This window comes from Podarcis tiliguerta (assembly GCF_965153285.1).
Source record: "Podarcis tiliguerta genome assembly, chromosome: 8".
NCBI lineage: Eukaryota > Metazoa > Chordata > Lepidosauria > Squamata > Lacertidae > Podarcis > Podarcis tiliguerta.
In genome coordinates this window covers 58,639,909-58,657,920 of record NC_139541.1, presented here as the reverse complement: position 1 = coordinate 58,657,920, position 18,012 = coordinate 58,639,909, and the positions used below count along the sequence as shown (strand labels likewise).

Sequence of the window (18,012 nt, the reverse complement as noted above, 5' to 3'; positions counted from 1 at the left end):
TAGCCTCCAGCTAGTCTGCAGCAAGGCTCTCTGGTATGCGCACAATCTGAACCTCTCTATTAGTTACATATATTAGTAAGCCACGCCTTCTGCTGATCAAACGACCCAATCAAAGCAGAGAGAAGTTAACGGACGTTGCCCGCCTTCTATCTACCAACTCAAATGCCTATTGTATAATTTCCCTGTCAATCTTTCTTGTATCGCGCCTCACTATTGGTTTAGTGAGTTGCATAGAGGGAGAAGCGGATTTTCCCTCCGCCCTTTTTTCCAGAGAGGGAAACAACTTGACAAACTGATTGGTTAATGTCCCCATCAATCCGACCAGGGCGATTGTTTATTGGATTGGCCGTGGAGGGGAGAAAGAGAGGCGGAGTTTGCGCTTGTACTGCGAGGCTATATAAAGGTGGGACAAAGGCGGCAGCGAGGCCGTTTTTACCTCAGCGCCTGCTGCCATTTTGATCTTGGTCGGACTCCGAGGAGGAGAAAAGAGTCGTGTCGCTGTACGGTACCACCCCAACCGCCACCATTTTTGCCATGTCGAGAGACCGTTTCCGTAGCCGTGGAGGCGGCTTCCATCGGCGCGGAGGCGGCGGAGGCCGAGGCGGCCTCCCGGGGAACCACGACTTCCGTTCGCCGCCGCCGGGCATGGCAGGCGGGATAGGCCAGTCCCGCGGGGGCCACCACCACATTGGCGGTGGCCTTGGAGGCCCCCCGAAGCCGGAGCCTGCCAAGCCACCCAGCTCGGCCTCCACTCCGCCTTCCTCCGCGGCCTCCGTCTCCGTTTCCTCCAGCCCAGCAGCCGTGACGCCTTCCGTGGGGCCCACCCAGAACCAGGTCGGCCAAGCGCCTCCGGTCTCTTCCTCCGCCCCCACTCCAAACTCGACCTCCGCTCCGGCTGCCTCCGCGGGGCTCCAGAGCGGCGGCCGAGGTGGGGATCAGCCGCCGTCTCAGCAGCCGTCTGCGCCCCCCAGCCAAAGTCCGGTCCAGGGGGGCCCTAAAAAGGGTCCCGGTCAGTCCTCCGGAGGCGGCGGGGGACAAAGTGGCTTAAAGGGCGGGCCGGGAGGCCCCCAACAAGGAGGAGGCCCCAAGGGCGGAGGGCCCGGACAGCACCGCGGCGGCGGCGAGAGGCGCGGGGGACAAGGCCAGCATCAACACCAGCACCAGCACCCTTCGCAGCAGCAGCACCAGCACTCGCAGCAGCAGCAACAGCAGGGTGCCGGCGGGGAGAAAATGTCGGATGCGGAGGTGGGTAGATTTGTGGGCCCTTAACAAGCCCTGTCATGACAGGCATTCGGGACAAGATGGCGGCTCATACGGCTCGCTATTCTCTCCTCGCCCTGTGCGGCGTTCCTCGGCGCCATTTTGATTGCTTGAGGAGCGCATGTGCAAGAGGTAGTGGTGTTCGGAGAGGCTCCGCGCGTTTGCTTCGGGGGAGTGGGCGTGGCCATGAGTCGCTGAAAGGGGTGGAGTCGTCAGTGGTGGGATTGAATAGGTAAAACTCACTCAACTTAAATCTTGTGGTATCTTGGTTTTTAAAAAAATATGTCCACCGTTATTCACATCTTGTCCCGAAGTTTACTCTGCCCCCAAATTCTTATTCCAGATTATGCATTCTGTCGTAGCAACAGCAATGGGAAATCTTGCTCTTTAAAGGTGGCGCTTTAAAGCTGTTAACAATGAAAATAAAGTGACTGGAAGTAGTTTACGGATCTTAAGATGGGGGTGAGAGAGGACAGGCATTTAGCGCTACAATATACTTAACAAATGAAATGATTTGTTTTTTGAGATAGGCGAATACCCATTGTGCCTATTGCAGTTTGACAGGGAAAACACTGTTGAGTGGAGTGGGAAATCATTAACGTCCCAAAGGCTGTGTAGAAGTGTGATGGGTGTGTGAGTAAAGAGCAAAGGAGAGCTTGCATTATGGTTGCTGATATGCTCTTACTAGTTCTTGAGAAATGTAGGCAGTTTAGCCCTACAGTAGTCTGGAATGCTTTTTGTTGAGAGGAGTTTTGCTCCAGATGAGGGGCTGGCTGTACTGAGGCTGCTGTAGAAAAGGCAGGAATTTGGCTTGTCATAGAAGTCTTTCTGTACTTGTGTGTAGGTATTTATTCTAGCCATGTATTGGTGAGCTCTGAAGAATGGTATTAACAGGATTATTTCAGTAAATGACATTTGAATGGACTGGAGCTTAAGTGCCTGTTCCTGTTTTGGAGGCGCTGTATTCACAGACTTGGGGATAGGCTGGGTTTGATGAGCTACAGTGGCCGTAAAGGGATAAAGCTAGTTTCCAAAGCAGGATTATACCACAGAATGCAGCATAGTATGACTGTGAAATGTAAGCATTGACTGTAGCACGCTATGCCACTGATAAAACTCCAATTTATGTTCAGTGATAATTCTAGTGAGTGTACAGATCGTATGCTTAGTAGGGATAGTGTTCAATAAGGAAATTAATGCTCTTTTTGACAAATACTTTTTGTCATGATTCTAATTTGGAAAAAGTTATTCGGTCTAGAGGAGCATATTTTGGTAAGAATTTGGTATGACGGGTGGAAAACTTTGAAGTACTTTGGAAATTGCAGTTGTCATAAAAAGACAGCATTGTGGCAGGCATCAATTAGAATATATTTCCTTTCCAAAAAAACGGACATACTGGAATAGGAGTTATTGAGTAACATGTACACTGATTGATTGTGAAGCCTAGTTGAATGGGAATGGAAAATGACTAACCAAGTGGCTGTAAAGCTGCTTGGTAGGGGTTTTTTTTCCGTCTAAGAGGAAACCTTGTTTATTAAAAAATTGCAACCATTGGTTATGTAAGCAAGGTGATAGCTTGGGGTAGGGCAGAAGAGTACGGTAGAACTGATTATTACAGATCGGTGTGCTGGTCTGGAATTTTGACATGCATGTAGCAAGGCACTGGAAGTGTGCAGTTCTGTAAATGTACATAAGAAAGGGAAGGTGTTAAAAGTAACTTGATTGTCTTTTAGAGCAGACATGGGGAATCAGGAACACACATACCCTGATGTTACTGAACCCTGCACTTCCTATCAGCCCCACCTACTATGGCCAATATAGTCAGGGATGATTTTTTTATATGTAGTTATAGATATTTGCTATGTATGTTTTTTGATATTTTTGATGTACAACGCAACTAAAACATTTGTTGAAAAGTGGTTTCTTAAGCTTTAAATGTAAGCAATAGGAGGTTATAGTTTAGCAAAATCTGGAGGGTGAGACAGATTAGCTGCCGTTATTCTCGGGAGTAGGTTCATATTTAGCATAATATTTGCAGAGTTGCATGGTTAGCAGTTCCTGTAAGCTTAGTAAATAAAGTGTGTCATTAATTGTATTTTTAGGGCTTTAAAGCCAATTTGTCGCTTCTGAGACGGCCTGGAGAGAAGACCTACACACAGCGCTGTCGTCTCTTTGTTGGGAACTTGCCTGCTGATATAACGGAGGAGGAATTTAAGAGGTTATTTTCGAAATATGGTGAACCTGGTGAAGTCTTTATCAATAAAGGAAAAGGCTTTGGCTTTATTAAACTGGTGAGTGTCATTTCTATAAATTTTTCATATGTGTTATACATAATATATTATTGCTTAACGTTCTGCATAGTTTGAAGGTTAAGAATTTAAAAGACGTAACATTTTTGTTAATCTATTCACAGGAATCCCGAGCTCTGGCTGAAATTGCAAAGGCTGAACTTGATGATACTCCCATGAGAGGACGGCAGCTTCGTGTGCGTTTTGCCACCCACGCTGCTGCTCTTTCTGTGCGTAATCTCTCCCCATATGTATCCAATGAATTGCTGGAGGAAGCATTTTCTCAGTTTGGCCCAATCGAAAGAGCTATTGTGATTGTAGATGATCGTGGCAGATCAACAGGAAAGGGCATTGTTGAATTTGCATCTAAGCCAGCAGCTCGGAAAGCATTTGAACGTTGCTCTGAAGGTGTCTTTCTTTTGACAACGTGAGTAAATGTAATAATTGATTGGAATTTGTGTGGTTATGGTATTTTTTAATCCATTACATGCAACTTGAAATTTCCAGCAACGATTTAAAGTGTCTTTTGCTCTTTTAGTACTCCAAGACCTGTTATTGTGGAGCCCCTTGAACAGTTGGATGATGAAGATGGTCTTCCAGAAAAGCTGGCTCAGAAAAATCCAATGTATCAAAAGTAAGCACATTTACCATTGATTTTACCATAGATTTCTAAAAAACTCTGGTTATTTGGGGGTCTGTCAGTCATGCCTTCTCAGTGATGTGTGTTTTCTGAACCTAAAAAGCTTTGAGAAATTTCCCATTAAGCTAAATGGATAGAGATTTGACATATTCATTTGATTGTTAATTTTGCTTACTAAATGCACATCATATTACATGATGTATCTGAAAAGTTTTGTTAATAGCTAAAAGTAGTTGAAGTGACATATATTGGCCGAAATTCAGTAAAATGCAATTAGTGTGCTGCTGAAATTAAAACTTTATGTGGGATTACTCCAAGACATGGGAATTCAATAGCATACTTTACTCCAGAATTGGGAAATTCTGAGACTCTGTGGGCCAAGTCCTTGTCACAATCAATCCTGCACACCAAATTTGACAGGTTTGTTGGATTTCAGACCTGTCAATCACATGATGTCACACAACATGATTGACAGGCGGGTTGTCTTAGCCACCCATCAAAGCCTCTTTCTTACCACCTGCCCAGTGCTGCAGGAGGAGCGAGCAGCAGCAGCTGAAGGGGGAATGAAGACAATAAAAAGTTTGGGGGTTTTTTGTTTCTGCAGTTCCCTCCTGTGGGAAGCACAAGAAAGAAGCCTGCAGTTTACATACTTGCTTTGGCTTTCTGTGCAGATATATAGCCTATGGCTGGCGAAATACTTAAGCAGCGCAATTCAGAATTTTACCCTGTCTTGCCATACATCGGCTGAAGTCAGCAGTGTTTGTCCATGGGACATGGGTTTCCCACCCCTGCCTTCCATTAAGGTTAAGAGGGAAAGGGCAATAAACCTGCTAGCACAACATAAATTCTGCTGCTTTGGGATAGCAATTTGAAACATTTTACATTTGGCTAGTATTGCGTATACCTTGAATTTTAAATACGTGATTTAATGCTGACAGGATTAGAGCCCAAATCAGAACCACTGAAAAACGAGAGAGGTATCAGTCAGTATGCTGAAGGGCACCCCAAGGTTTGCAGAAGTTTAAAAAATCAATTGCAACCCCCAGCATCCTAATGAGAACAGAACTCAGTAACTACAGGATACTGGATTTATTAGAAAAGGAAACAGAAATTAGTGTGGCCTTGTTCGGAGACAAGAAAGACATCCAACATGTTACTTTAGATTCCACTTATCTAGTTCAGTGGCTTATTAGACATGTTTTTGTCTTTAATTTTATTTTATGAAACAGCACCTTTATAAAAGTGGATAATTCTCTGCAGTACTTTTCCCATCCGATATTTCTGTTCATTTGTCCTAATCAGAAGAGTAACTCGCTGCAGTTTTTTTAGCTAGTCCTTTTTTCTATCATATATTAATGGTTCTCAGTAACTATAGTGATACCAATCTAAAAATTCCTTTATGTCCTAATTCTAAGTTTCCATATGGATTTTCACTAGTCCTGAATTTCTCATTTCTTCTTGCTGCTGACCATTTTGGCAAATTAGCTCTACTGTCATTATTAACTGGATTTTCAATTGGTATCTAGGGAGAGAGAGACTCCTCCACGGTTTGCACAGCCTGGAAGTTTCGAATATGAATACTCTCAGCGATGGAAGTCTTTGGATGAAATGGAGAAACAACAGAGAGATCAGGTGGAGAAAAACATGAAAGATGCCAAGGACAAACTGGAAAGTGAAATGGAAGATGCATACCATGAGCATCAGGCAAATCTTTTGCGCCAAGGTATTGTGCCAGTCATTTATTGATTTTCCACATCTCCTCCCTAGACTCAGAGCGCTTGCAAAACTTGCCTGAAGAGCATTATCAGCGGAACTGAGGCCTTCTGAAGCTATGTGAGCTTTTCTGGGAAGAAGTATCTTCACCTATTGGTAAAAGGGTTCTGCAGAACCTTCTGGGTCCACTATTCCTACAGAGGCTAAATAAGCTCTGGTTCCTGCATTGCCAGGGTTGTGCTAGACTACTATTGGGGATACCTTCCAACTCTATAGTGCTAGGATTCTGTGACCTACTATTGTATTCAAATATGTTATGCAGCGCAAAGTACATGATATCTTGCTGCAAGAGCTAACTGTAGAAATCTTTAAAGTACCTAAATCCCATTTACAAATGGAAGTGTAATGGCTGGAATGCTTCTTGGAGAAGCACTGCAAGATGTGAATGTTGTCCACTTCAGACCACCGGCTGGAAGTAGTTAGGTCAGTGCCAATGCATTGTTTGCCCCATATAGGTATATATGCCATCATAAATTTGAGGAGAACAATGCGAGTTTAAGCAGGGGAACTAGACAGCTGGTTGTATTATGTAGGGGATAAAAATTTCACTGCTAAAACTTACTTTAGCTTAACTTCACACATGACTGCTTTTTTAAAAATTCTGATTCTGTCTTGGAATGAGCAAGATGCTTATTATGTATGGTGAATTGGTGATAATGTTAAATCAAATTTTCAGATCTCATGAGGCGACAAGAAGAACTGAGGCGTATGGAAGAACTTCACAATCAAGAGATGCAAAAACGCAAAGAAATCCAGCTGAGGTAAAACTGCTTTTTTGTTTCGTGTCTTGGAGTGCTGTTTATCATGTTTGTTTCTTTAATTGTGTTAAGATTATCATTGACGTTGGCTCTTTCAACAAAGTTTGACAGTTTCGTGATACTTAATAAGTACAGAGTTTTAAGTTCACAGAGATGAAGAATTTAGTGATATTCTGGAATCTAATGGATAATCTGAATTTTCAGACAGGAAGAAGAGCGCCGTAGGCGGGAGGAAGAGATGATGATCCGCCAACGTGAGATGGAAGAACAAATGAGAAGACAGAGAGAAGAAAGTTATAGTAGAATGGGTTACATGGACCCTGTAAGTTAGGGCTATGAGAATCCCAGTAATTGGTTGCCCAGGTGCTTGCACCTCATGTTTTGATCCCTAGGAGTTCAAAATACATTCTTGATTCTGTACTTGGAATTCTAAATTATTCCTCCAGTTTTGCTGTCTCATGAGACATAGTGCTATCTTACTCTAATTTGTGTATCAAGAATGCAAAGCATGAAGTGTTTTACTCTTTCCTAAAACTCTGTATTTTGCTTTTTGTAGAGGGAGAGGGACATGAGAATGGGAGGTACCAGCACAATGAACATGGGAGGTAAATAATTTTTCAGTTAAACCTTTCACACAAGAATGATTGTAATCTATCCTGCATATAACCACCTGGATTTCTTTTATAGATCCTTATGGTACAGCTGCTCAGAAATTCCCACCTTTAGGAGGTGGTACTGGCCTTGGCTATGAAACCAGTCCTGGAGTTGGACAAGCATCTATAAGTGGCTCCATGATGGGAAGCGATATGGTAATGTATCCTGTGGCAGCTTGACTTCAATTCCAAACAAATTCCGTAGATGTGAAGCACCTCTTACCTGTTTTGATTCTAGGTGATCTGCATTTTGAGTTAGGCTTCCTTTTTCCAGAAGTGTGAATAGTGCAAAGCAAGGGGCTTGTTGGGCAATGAAAAGCTGAGCCATGTCTTTGCTTGGTATGGTGGGAGGTCTACTTGGACACTCCTGCTTCGGTTATTGCTCTACAGTAGCTGGTTGGGTTTGGAGTTCTTTGGTTAAGCTTGGAAGGAATTCATCAAGTTATGTCTTTGGAAAAATTACAAGTTCTTGTTGTTAGCTTAATGAGCAGAAGTGGTCTGTCACTTTCTGAACTTGAGTTAACTGTGGGACATAAAAGTGATAGTGAAATACTTGTAAAATAGATGGAGGCACACTCTTCCAAGCCTAATTATAATCACTGCACCCTGTGAAACCCATACTTTTTACTACTTAATGCAGCTGATTAGTCACTTGTAGATAGTAGTGAGCAGTCAAATACAAACAGTATACCGTATTGTATTTGTTGGCTTCTGCCATAGCATGTGAACAAAGCAGTTCTTGCTCGGGGTAGGCAGGTTCTCATTGTACGGTACTTCTTGATTAAGTTGCTTGTTGATGCTTAAAGGACAATATATAATTCGGTCACGATGTTTAGATACTGCTTAAATTACCTTACTTTAGGAGCCCTGTTGGATGAGATCAAAGGTTTGTGGCCAATCAGATGCATCTGGATGACCACAAGGAAGACGTGAAGGCAGTAGCGCTCTTTGAATTTGCTGCTCCCTAGCCAACTGGCATGTAGATGCATTGTGCCTCTGAATTTGGAGGCGATGCATAGTGCCTCTGAATTTGGAGGCTCTGTATAGCCATGGTGGACTAGTAGATATATTGATAGATTTTTCCTCCATGCATTATGTCTGTACTAGTACAGTAGGCCTTGTAAAAATATGCAGTCACACTATATGTGTGGCATGGTCTCTGGGCCTGCTTTGAATAACGTAATGGCATGGCAGCAGTGCTCATAACTGGAAAAAAAAATATTCTGTAATCCAAGTGTAGTCAGTGCTGGTGTGGTGTACACATACACCTTAAGGGTATGCTCTAATCCATGATTTAAAATTCATGGCCAAGTGTGGGGACAAGATGAATGTGTGCATTACAGTTTTTTGCTCACTAAGATAAACTACTAGTACCTTGTGTACCACTTTTTTTGTGGAAACAAAATCCTCCCCCCCAAGGAAAACTAGTTCTTAAGATGGTGTCCTATGAACTAAGTGACCTTGCAGTTTAAAGGATTAACAATTAGTTTTAGGCTTCTATTGAAATCGTATAAACAGTGCATATGAAATACTCAAAAGTCTTGGAACTGGTGGTATTGGAAGAATGCTTGAAGTTCCAGTGGGCAATGCTTTGCATGTAGCAATGTGCTGCCTTACCTGCTAATAATCTTTAAAATTAGACTTTCCTCACAGGATACGCTCATTCTTGGCCTTTGGGTATTTTAAAATAACCAGGAGGAAATTTTACTAAGGTTGCTTGTTTGCACACTAGGAATTCCAGACTCTTGGTGATTCCAAGATTGGATACCTATGCAAATCAGTGAAGGGCTCATGCATGTGATTTGTCATTAGTGATTTTTGTGGTTGGAGCGTTCTAGGTTTTGGTTTGTGGGATTACTGGGGAGAAAACTGGGTGTGTGTATATGAGCCTTTCACAAAATAAATCTGCATGTGTATCTGGTTAAAGGGATTCATACAGTTAGTTTTCAAAGGAGCCATGCTGAATGAATTGGCTTCTAGAAAGCCTTTTTTGTATGAAAGTAGTTCTAGGTTTAACATCACAGGACTAAACATGAAATATTTGATCCATTTCACTCTACTTGGTGCCTAATAGCTCAATAAAAGAAAATACAGCAGATAATTGGAAAGTTAACTGCTCTGCTTTATCATTGTCTGAACTTTTGTGAATCCATGGGAAACCAATTGAAAGCATTCAGTAACTGCAGAGTCATAGTGGACTTCTTGCTAAACCTCATGAGGTTAGGGACCTCCATGGGGCTGTTTAGAGCAGTCAAACTACTTAAAAAGCAAAAGGCTGTTCATATTACTTTGTCTTGGTTAGGTAAATCTATCATTAGGCTCATGTTATTCCTTGTTCTTCATTGGTGTCTTAACAACTTTTGCTCTCAGATTTCTGCATTTTCAGTAAGCAGACTGTAGTCTTGAGTCATGACAAAAAGAATGGTCTCATACTCTTAAACTGGTGAGTAGTCATCTGCTTTACATAAGATGACTCCTTTTGGGAGCTGAACCTGGCCTATGGCTAGGCTTACTTGGGCCTTGTTGACTGACAACTTTGTGCTGCAGTACAGATGAGCAAAGTAATTGTGGCAGACTCCCAGAACGCTCTTTTTGAGACAATTCTTAGATCAAGCCTATACTAATGATTACATTTTTAGCACTTCAGGGAGATCTTTTTGCTGAAGCAGGCATTTGAGAATGGATCAAGTTGGGAACATACCTCAAGGCATGTATTAAATTAAACTAATTATTAAATTACCCTTTTTTCCTTTCTATGTTCCCGGTACCCTGTGGATCGGCTCAATGGTGATTGTATCGACGAACGTTGACTACGGAACCTTCTAAAATATATACTTAAAACACATGGACATCAACTACATATAATGAACTCTTTAATATGTTCTAATAGCGCCCAGAGCGATTTGGGCAGGGAGGTGCGGGGCCTGTAGGTGGCCAGGGCCCTAGAGGAATGGGGCCTGGAACTCCAGCAGCTTATGGGAGAGGGAGAGAAGAATATGAAGGCCCAAACAAAAAACCCCGATTTTAGATGTGACTTGTAGATTTTCATTCCAGTTTGTTTCGTTTGTCTTGTTTAGACACTACTTTTTTTTTTAATTCTTGCATTTTAGTAAGAAAGCTATGTTTTTATGGATGTTAGAAACTTAATGACCTAGAATTTGTAAGTGGTCTGGGCAAGAAAAATATAATTATGTAATGCAGTGTTCAAAACCTAGCTTTTTTGATGTATAACGTCCCTACCTTGATGGCAGTGTACGGTGTGCCATTTGAATTCCCAAGTGTAAACTTTTTTTACTGTGCTAAAATAAATAGATTAAATGTAGCAATGGTTTTTATATCGTAAACGTTATCCTTCTTGGATCCAAGTATACAGAGCAAAGAAGCTGCACCTTCCATTGTGCATACATTGTTTGAAATCTAATTTGGTGTCTGGCACATGACCTGGGTGCTGCTTTGCTGTAAAATGTCTTAATTGAGCTACTGACCTATCAATATGCAATGAGACCTAATTAGATGAGTATGAAATAACTTAAGAGGTGGACTCACCTTGAAAATACACCTCTACGCTTGTTCTACCAAAGTTGCAATGCAGTTAGTGTTAAGGGGCTTAAAGGGCTTTAATTGCCCTGCAGTTAAGGAAGCACAGGCAATCTGATGCAGATACACAAAACTTAGACTTTAGTCTTGAGTAAGATGGTCGGAGAAGGGAAATGTGTTGGCAGACATTTGGTAGTATTTGCTGCTGAGTATCTTAAAAGCATCTCCCATTTCAGGTTTCATAACATGGCTTGTATTGAACTTCTATCTGAACTTCTTTTAAAGGATTGTTCAGTGAGACATGCCCCCAACATGTTCAGTGCTATAAGACCTGGCTGCCCTATTTTACTGTTAATGTTTAATCAGAATGCTTAGAAAACACTCAGAATGGGAGGGTACTTGTGTTTTATAACTCTTCTCGTTTGTGAACTGGAGTACAGAAATGAAAGTATCCTTTGTCACTTTGGGGTTAATAATGCATAGCATCCTGCACTGTAGTAAATTGCCAGACAAACCTGATGCTTGAGGTTCTAAATATTAAAATTTGGAAGTTTTGAACCTCAGGCCACACTATACATTTGGTGTTAAATCTAGTAGGGTGGTTAAATCTTTCATCCTTAACTTATTAAAAGACATGTATGAATTCAAGGTGTCCTGGGCTCCCTACCCCGATGGCACCTAAAATGCTGGGAGCAGTGTTTCCCAGTTCAAAAAAATACTGTGGTTGATGAAATGAAGATCAACCTGCTTGGTTGGACCATTCTCTACATTTTATTCTGGATGTCTATTCAACAATTGACTATTACAGCTTTTAATCCTTCAAATGTGTTGCTCTGTTTTGGCAATAACAGGCTATCTGTAATGTGTTTGCAACAGGAGCAGATAAACCTTGGTGCCATCAATTATTACATCTTGATCATACAAACTATTAGCACAAAGCTCTGTGCTGTGCAACATTTTAAATGCAAGAATGCTGGGAAATGGTGGTTAAGGCTGCTGGATGATTGTTTAGTGTTTCAGTTGGATTGGGCTACATTTCCACAACCTTTCAGGAAGTTAGATCCAAAACCAGCTGCTATAGGAACAGTAGGGAAATGTTTAACTTGCAGTTCTTGAGCTGGATACCTGTGTAGAGAAACCCTTGTATACAGGTCAGTGAAACGTAAAAGTTCAGCTTCATTGTCATTTGATATTAGGGGCTCAGTCACCTGCAGGTCATTTTCTGAAAGGGTGTTCATGTGACACCCGCTGGAAGAAACTCAGATTGACAGTGGTGGGGTCTCTGGACGTGGACACTAATTTTCAGTTTATTTTTCAGATTACATGCCATTTTTCCTTAGGATGCTGGCACATACCCTAAACCATGCTCTTTTCTAGTACTGTAATCTTGAAGAGTGAAGGAGGCTGATGGTCCCATTACCTTCCTAAGGTTCATTTCTTGTTTCATTCTGTCTAAATCTAGGCTGATGTTAAATCTGGACAGATATAGTGAGCTGCAGTTTATTCTTTTACCTTACCTGGCAAGTCTTGACAACTGCACATTTAAATACCTGTATAGTAGTTTGACTTCAAAGCATAATAAGCAGGACCCCAAGTACCAGCAAATTAATTGATTCAGAGTTCTCATTGAATTGGGTGTTCTATTTAGTTTTTATCTTTTTAAAAATGTGTTTTAAACACTTCTTTGGGCTTATATGCAGGTCCTTTTTGAGCAGAAGAGTGACTATTACACTTCTGCATGCCCACTATGCTTTCAGTCAACAAAAGGGCCTCCATACAAATTCCTCTATCTTCCCATGTTCTTATATACCTCTAGCATGCTATAACCACATCCTTGCCAGTTATAATGAAAAACTGAATTTATGTTTCTGTGCGTATTTTGTGGTATCTGCTTTTTTTAAAACAACTTCTTGGCATCTCCTGGGCAACCACTTGTGGCAGCATGCTTTTTTCTGGAGTTTGAGACTGCAATATGACACTGTTTAAAAAGTAGTGGCCTGCTACATAACAGCACTTAGTCAGCATTTTCGCAGTGCATAACTGTGAGGAACGTAGTACCACAAGTGGACATTAGGACCTGGAAGTAGTATTCCTGCTTGCTCCGAGATTCTCTTTGTCGCCTGCATACAGGTAGGTAAAAAGCACTATAATCTAACTTGGTGACTTTCTGTGTAATCTTGCTGTGGGGGTACTCTGGCATCACACTTCTGACCATGGGATTTCAGTGCAGCACTACTCATACTGTATGATGCTTAGATTTGAGGCCTAACCTGCAATCAGCATTAGGCAAGCTAACCGTGATGCTGAGATGTGTGCCTCAGACCCGTGATTCCTTCGTGCATATGACTTTTTTCCATCTTTACTGTGTACCAAAAAGATTCTTAGAGATCAACGGGGATGGGAAAGGGAGTACAACTTGTAAATATCTACTTAAGGTCCTGTTTGTTGCTCATAGGAATAAGTACTCTTAATACATTTTACACTTTCATGGCAAAATCCACATTTCAGCCCTTTATTGGCTAGAAAGCTATATATTCATATGTAACTTGCCCTGGTTTCTGGTTGGGGAGTGGTGTTTTGTAACTTTAGTGGTTAGTTATGTAATGTGTTTGGGTGGCTGTGGAATAATGGTTGTGGAATTTGTTCAAATGATACACTGATAAATCGAGAACTCCCACTTCTCATGTTCCATATACATCTTACCAAAAAGGTGTAGCTTCTTCTGTTTCATTGATGGTGAAAATACATAATGGGGTTACATACCTAACATGTATTACCCTCCAGGTCTGTTGGCTTTGTTTGCTAGGTAGTTCAATATTCTGTGTCTTAAAAAAAGTGTTTTCCATCTGATCTGGCACAAGAATTAGAAATATTTTACTTTGGGCTGAACTGTGCTTCTGTCAAACGTAGGTACTGTATTTCAAGGACTTAAATAATTGAGCAGGATTCATTAATGAATCTTGCGTATAGCAGCAGCAGTCTAAGACTGGATAAACATGTCTTCTGTACTTTTAACAGTTTGCCACCGAAAAGTGTGTGTGAAATACTGGTATGAGCAGCATATGCATTGTGCAACTAATTCCGCCCAAGCTTAAGCTAGATCTCCAAAATCTAGTGATAATAGTTCCACTAGGAATGCAATAAAACAACTGCAATAGTTGGATTGCAAATATGTACCAGCCACAGTACTCTTTTTTGACCAGTATGCCCAGGGTTTGCTTGGTGTGGGATGATAACCAGTAAGTGTGGATCTCTGCATAATTGGGTTTAATAGATATTTCTCACTTAGATCAGTTGAATTGGAATAAGGCTGTGGGGTACATACTTAAATGACAAACAGAAATACAGTACATATCCTAGGCAGTAACTCGTCTGCTGAAAATACCACTTTGTCAGAGTGGCATGATAAATAACAAAGTGCTTGCATTGTATTCCATTTTTAAACTCTTCATTCTGGTCTTTGAATACTTTTGATTTCTTACAAAAACTGACTTAAGAGCTCAGAAGTGTGGTGCCAGAATACATTATGCGTAATCTGCTAGGCGGTTCCGATTACTGGTGCTGTCAGGAGAGAAGCACTTCATAACCTTGTGGGGGAGGGAGGCTTTACTATACTGAGTGTGCAAAGCTTTTATTGGCTGCAGTCCCTCCCTGATAGCTCAACAGATGTTTGAGGATAGATCGGCATTCAAACAATATCTGCTAATGATCTTCAACTAATCAGGAAGGCCTATAGTCACTCATTCTAAATGGAGCCCAATATGAAGAGATTGTGCTTTTTTAGGTTTGTTTGGACCATTGGTTGTTTTCCACCATCACAGCTAGCAAGGTTGGAATCAACAGGTCAGTTGCAGATCTGCCTTTATGCCACTCAACTGGGGTTAAGCAAATGCTGTGAGGGTGGTGGGATTGGGAGGGGGAGGAGAAAAGGGAGACCTTTCCCACTCTGGATTGTTGCATTAGCATGTGCCTATGAAAACCCATGGTGGTATATATAAATTCCCCTCAGACAAAACTTGCATTTAATCCCTGTACAATGTGAGATGTGGGAATGGATGACGGAAATAGCTAGTGATTGAAAAGACCATAAATTTGTGTTGCTCTATCCTAAAATGTGTGTTCCTTCCATTTTGCAAAAGTACTAAGCTAAGATGTGGACTTGAGGAAACTGGCACATTGGCTGGCTGGCAGTGTCTCTTACCTCTTAAAGGGCTCTTTTAAGAGTTAGTTACAGGTGGAAAGGTTGTCTTTTCACTCTCTATATGCCCTTAATGAGACTGAAAAGGGACTTGGGGGGAATAGAGGGACAGCTGCAGAAAAAAAGCTAGAAAGATTGATAAACAAATTCCAATTTCTGTTGTGAAGATTTCAGGAGACATTTAGACTGGCCTTCCTTTAGTTCAAAGGACTATTTGCTTCGGGGTTGGGGGTGTATGGCAACAATTCAGAAAAGCAACCACATAGTTGAATGCAATGGCTTTGCATCTGCACGTAAGGGGTAACGTACCTCTGGCTGCATATCCTTATGCTTAGGTTGGCAGTTGGGATTTAATTTATTCAGACTAGTTGTGTTTGTTCACTATAATGTGTTTCAATATTTGAAATAAAGCATTCAGCTTCTACTTGTGCCCCATGCTACTTCCCAACAACTGAATATTGATAGAATTTGTAATTTCCCCTCAATTTACTATTCCATACATTACTCTTACGTTTAAACTTAAAACTTTGTTTTCAGAAACTCTGCAGTCTGTATTCCCTTAGTAACTTCCGTTCTTATCCTTATAGGTGAAGGCAATACCAGCTGGGTGAAACCAGAGTGCTTCTGTGTATGAGGTAAGACTCTCAAATGAATGCATTTTCCTGTGACCAGGTGCTAAACACTTAGGGATAGGGGCTGTTGATTGCTGAGATCAGACTTGAATGTTAACAGTGATTAAGGGTTGAGATTATCTCCATCATCCGTCTACCCTTAAGATGGAGGAATCCACCTATGCAGTCCTGCACCTTTCACCTGCAACATGGGCTGCAGGATCCTGCCACTTAGCTGGTTTCCACTGTGCATTGTGGAGGTTTGACCTTTCCTTCTGGTATAAGCAAATGGATGGGGTCACAGAAAGAAAAGGTGTTTCTGCCTGCTTTTGCTTTGTCTGCCCACTGCTGGTATGTAGCCCCCAACCATTTCCTCTGAGGAAAAATGCAGCCCTTTATTTGAAGGGTGTCTACCCAATATACCTTATATAATCTTTATCCTTCCTGTTGCGCTATCTTGTTTCTTCCCTCTGACTTTGTCATTGGCTAGCAACACTAGAGGTAGCAGCCGAAGAAGTAGCAAGTTTCTGTCTATTGATTCGTGCAATTTATGTACTATGTACTTGGTGGTGTATGGTAGGGAATACTAGCTCTGGGTTTTTTTCTTCACTTGATAAGGGCAAGCCTATTTTCTTAAACCGATCAACTATGGTTTCAAATTAACAAATGTACAGTGATGTCTGGTGTTTATTCAGAAGTAAGCCTTATTGTGCTAAGTGAGACTTTGAAACTTAAATAAATGATTTGCTATCAGAAAATTTGTAGCATTAAATACGGAGTGGAAAAGTGGCTTTTACCCTTGCATTTGGAAATGGCTACTTTGTTGGCATTTTATGTTTGTAAGTCCCCAAATCAAGACACAGGTTGACCATGATTTTAGAATTATTATCATGTATCACTTAAGAAGTATCCTGTAAGGGAGTCTCCTTTGTTATATTGGTTCAGGGAGGTAAGCAAGAAATTCTAATTGTTAGCTGTGGCAAAAAAAAAACCCCTAAACTATATACTAGCAAAGATCAGGAAATTCTCGCTTGATGCTAATAAAGTTACCTAAGGTTTGGCCATTCTTTAATGGTATATTTGTATAAGTGGTAGATCTTTATCCTGTGACTTCCTTTGATTACATTAATTGTCCCATATTGAATGTTAATACTACAATGAATTGATAACTAAAATTCATTGCATTGGAAGCATTTTATTTTGAGTTAGAAGTGAAAAGAGCTGAGAGTCCCTTTCCTAAAGAAGTGAAGTTTATCCCACCGTTAGCCAGTACCAAATTACCCTTAACGTACCTTCAGTGAAAAGCTTTGAAATAATGCCTATTTGGATTTTTTCTTAGTCATGTAGTAATTCAAACTTTACTTTTTTACAGTAAGCATTAGCCAGTAGGTCCCAGCATGATTGAATGAAGGAGAATGGAAAACCATAACTATGCTATAGAGGTATGTAGTAGAATAGCTGCAGCTAAACTTTAGGACATTTTTACCATAATTTGTTTTTGTAAGCAGCCATTTTCTAAATGCATACTTGGCATTACAGGACAAATGTGTTAGAAGGAAGAAAATTGCTTATGTGTAAGTTAATACTAATTCAAAACCATGCATGTGAAAATGCTGATAAGCATACAAATGATGCCACTCAAGTAGAAACATCCTTCTGAACAGTGCTGCAGTCCTGTTACTCTGGAGGGGGAAATAGAGAGGTTCAGAATCTGGTAATGTAGCTAAAATGTATGTTTCTCTTAATATACTTGCTGTGTTAATTTGTATCTGATATGCCAGGTTCTGATTTAATATTAATAATAGCATCACTGATGTTTAGCTGTTAAAACTTTGCTCTTGTTTTAGCTGTTGAATGCATACTGTTTCCTAGTGCTAAGCTTCTAACTTTTATTCCGCAGGAGAAAGAAGCTGTTCCTGCATTTCGAAGGAAAGTTTACAGGGCTTCAGTTGCAGTCTCTTAAATTTTCAATAAATTATTCAAACTTTGAAGTGTGATTACTCTCCTTTATAAAAAGTTCATGCAGTGCTCTAATATAATTTGAACTCCTTGAAAATAACAGATCAGGAAAAAAATTGATTCTTACTCTTGTTTATCAAGGTTTAGAAGTGCTAAACTTGAGTTATGTACTTTAAGTGAAAATTGCTTTTAGAAGGCTGAGTAGGACATGCTTAGGATTGTAATAGCAGAGGAAGTCCCACTGAATTGATTTTCAGAATGCTACAGCATGGTTACCAACAAGAATGTGATACCCCATCAACATACTACAACTGGATGCCTATTTGTTACTAGGC

At 40.9% G+C, this 18,012-nt stretch overlaps 1 protein-coding gene across 2 annotated transcripts; it reads left to right on the top strand.

Moving 5' to 3' along the window:
• Positions 1–220: 220 nt before the first annotated feature.
• SFPQ (splicing factor proline and glutamine rich) lies at positions 221–17,709 on the top strand. Of its 2 annotated transcripts, none has more exons than XM_083453271.1 (12): positions 221–1,245; positions 3,363–3,551; positions 3,674–3,975; positions 4,087–4,182; positions 5,715–5,911; positions 6,638–6,722; positions 6,924–7,041; positions 7,276–7,324; positions 7,407–7,528; positions 15,695–15,742; positions 17,091–17,160; positions 17,619–17,709. In XM_083453271.1, exons 1-10 carry the CDS (start codon positions 535–537, stop codon positions 15,716–15,718), a joined length of 1,893 nt encoding a protein of 630 aa, XP_083309397.1. In that variant the 5' UTR covers positions 221–534; the 3' UTR covers positions 15,719–15,742; positions 17,091–17,160; positions 17,619–17,709. The 2 variants fall into 2 exon arrangements, with proteins under 2 accessions (XP_083309397.1, XP_083309396.1); XM_083453270.1 differs by having other exon boundaries at positions 10,263–15,742.
• Positions 17,710–18,012: the final 303 nt, after the last annotated feature.

Bases quoted from the DNA above. Each gene is read 5' to 3' on its own strand.
- SFPQ (XM_083453270.1), top strand. From the start codon at position 535: ATGTCGAGAGACCGTTTCCGTAGCCGTGGAGGCGGCTTCCATCGGCGC. The intron at 3,552-3,673 runs GTGAGTGTCATT...ATCTATTCACAG, and splicing joins GCTTTGGCTTTATTAAACTG to GAATCCCGAGCTCTGGCTGA. The intron at 7,042-7,275 runs GTAAGTTAGGGC...TGCTTTTTGTAG, and splicing joins GAATGGGTTACATGGACCCT to AGGGAGAGGGACATGAGAAT.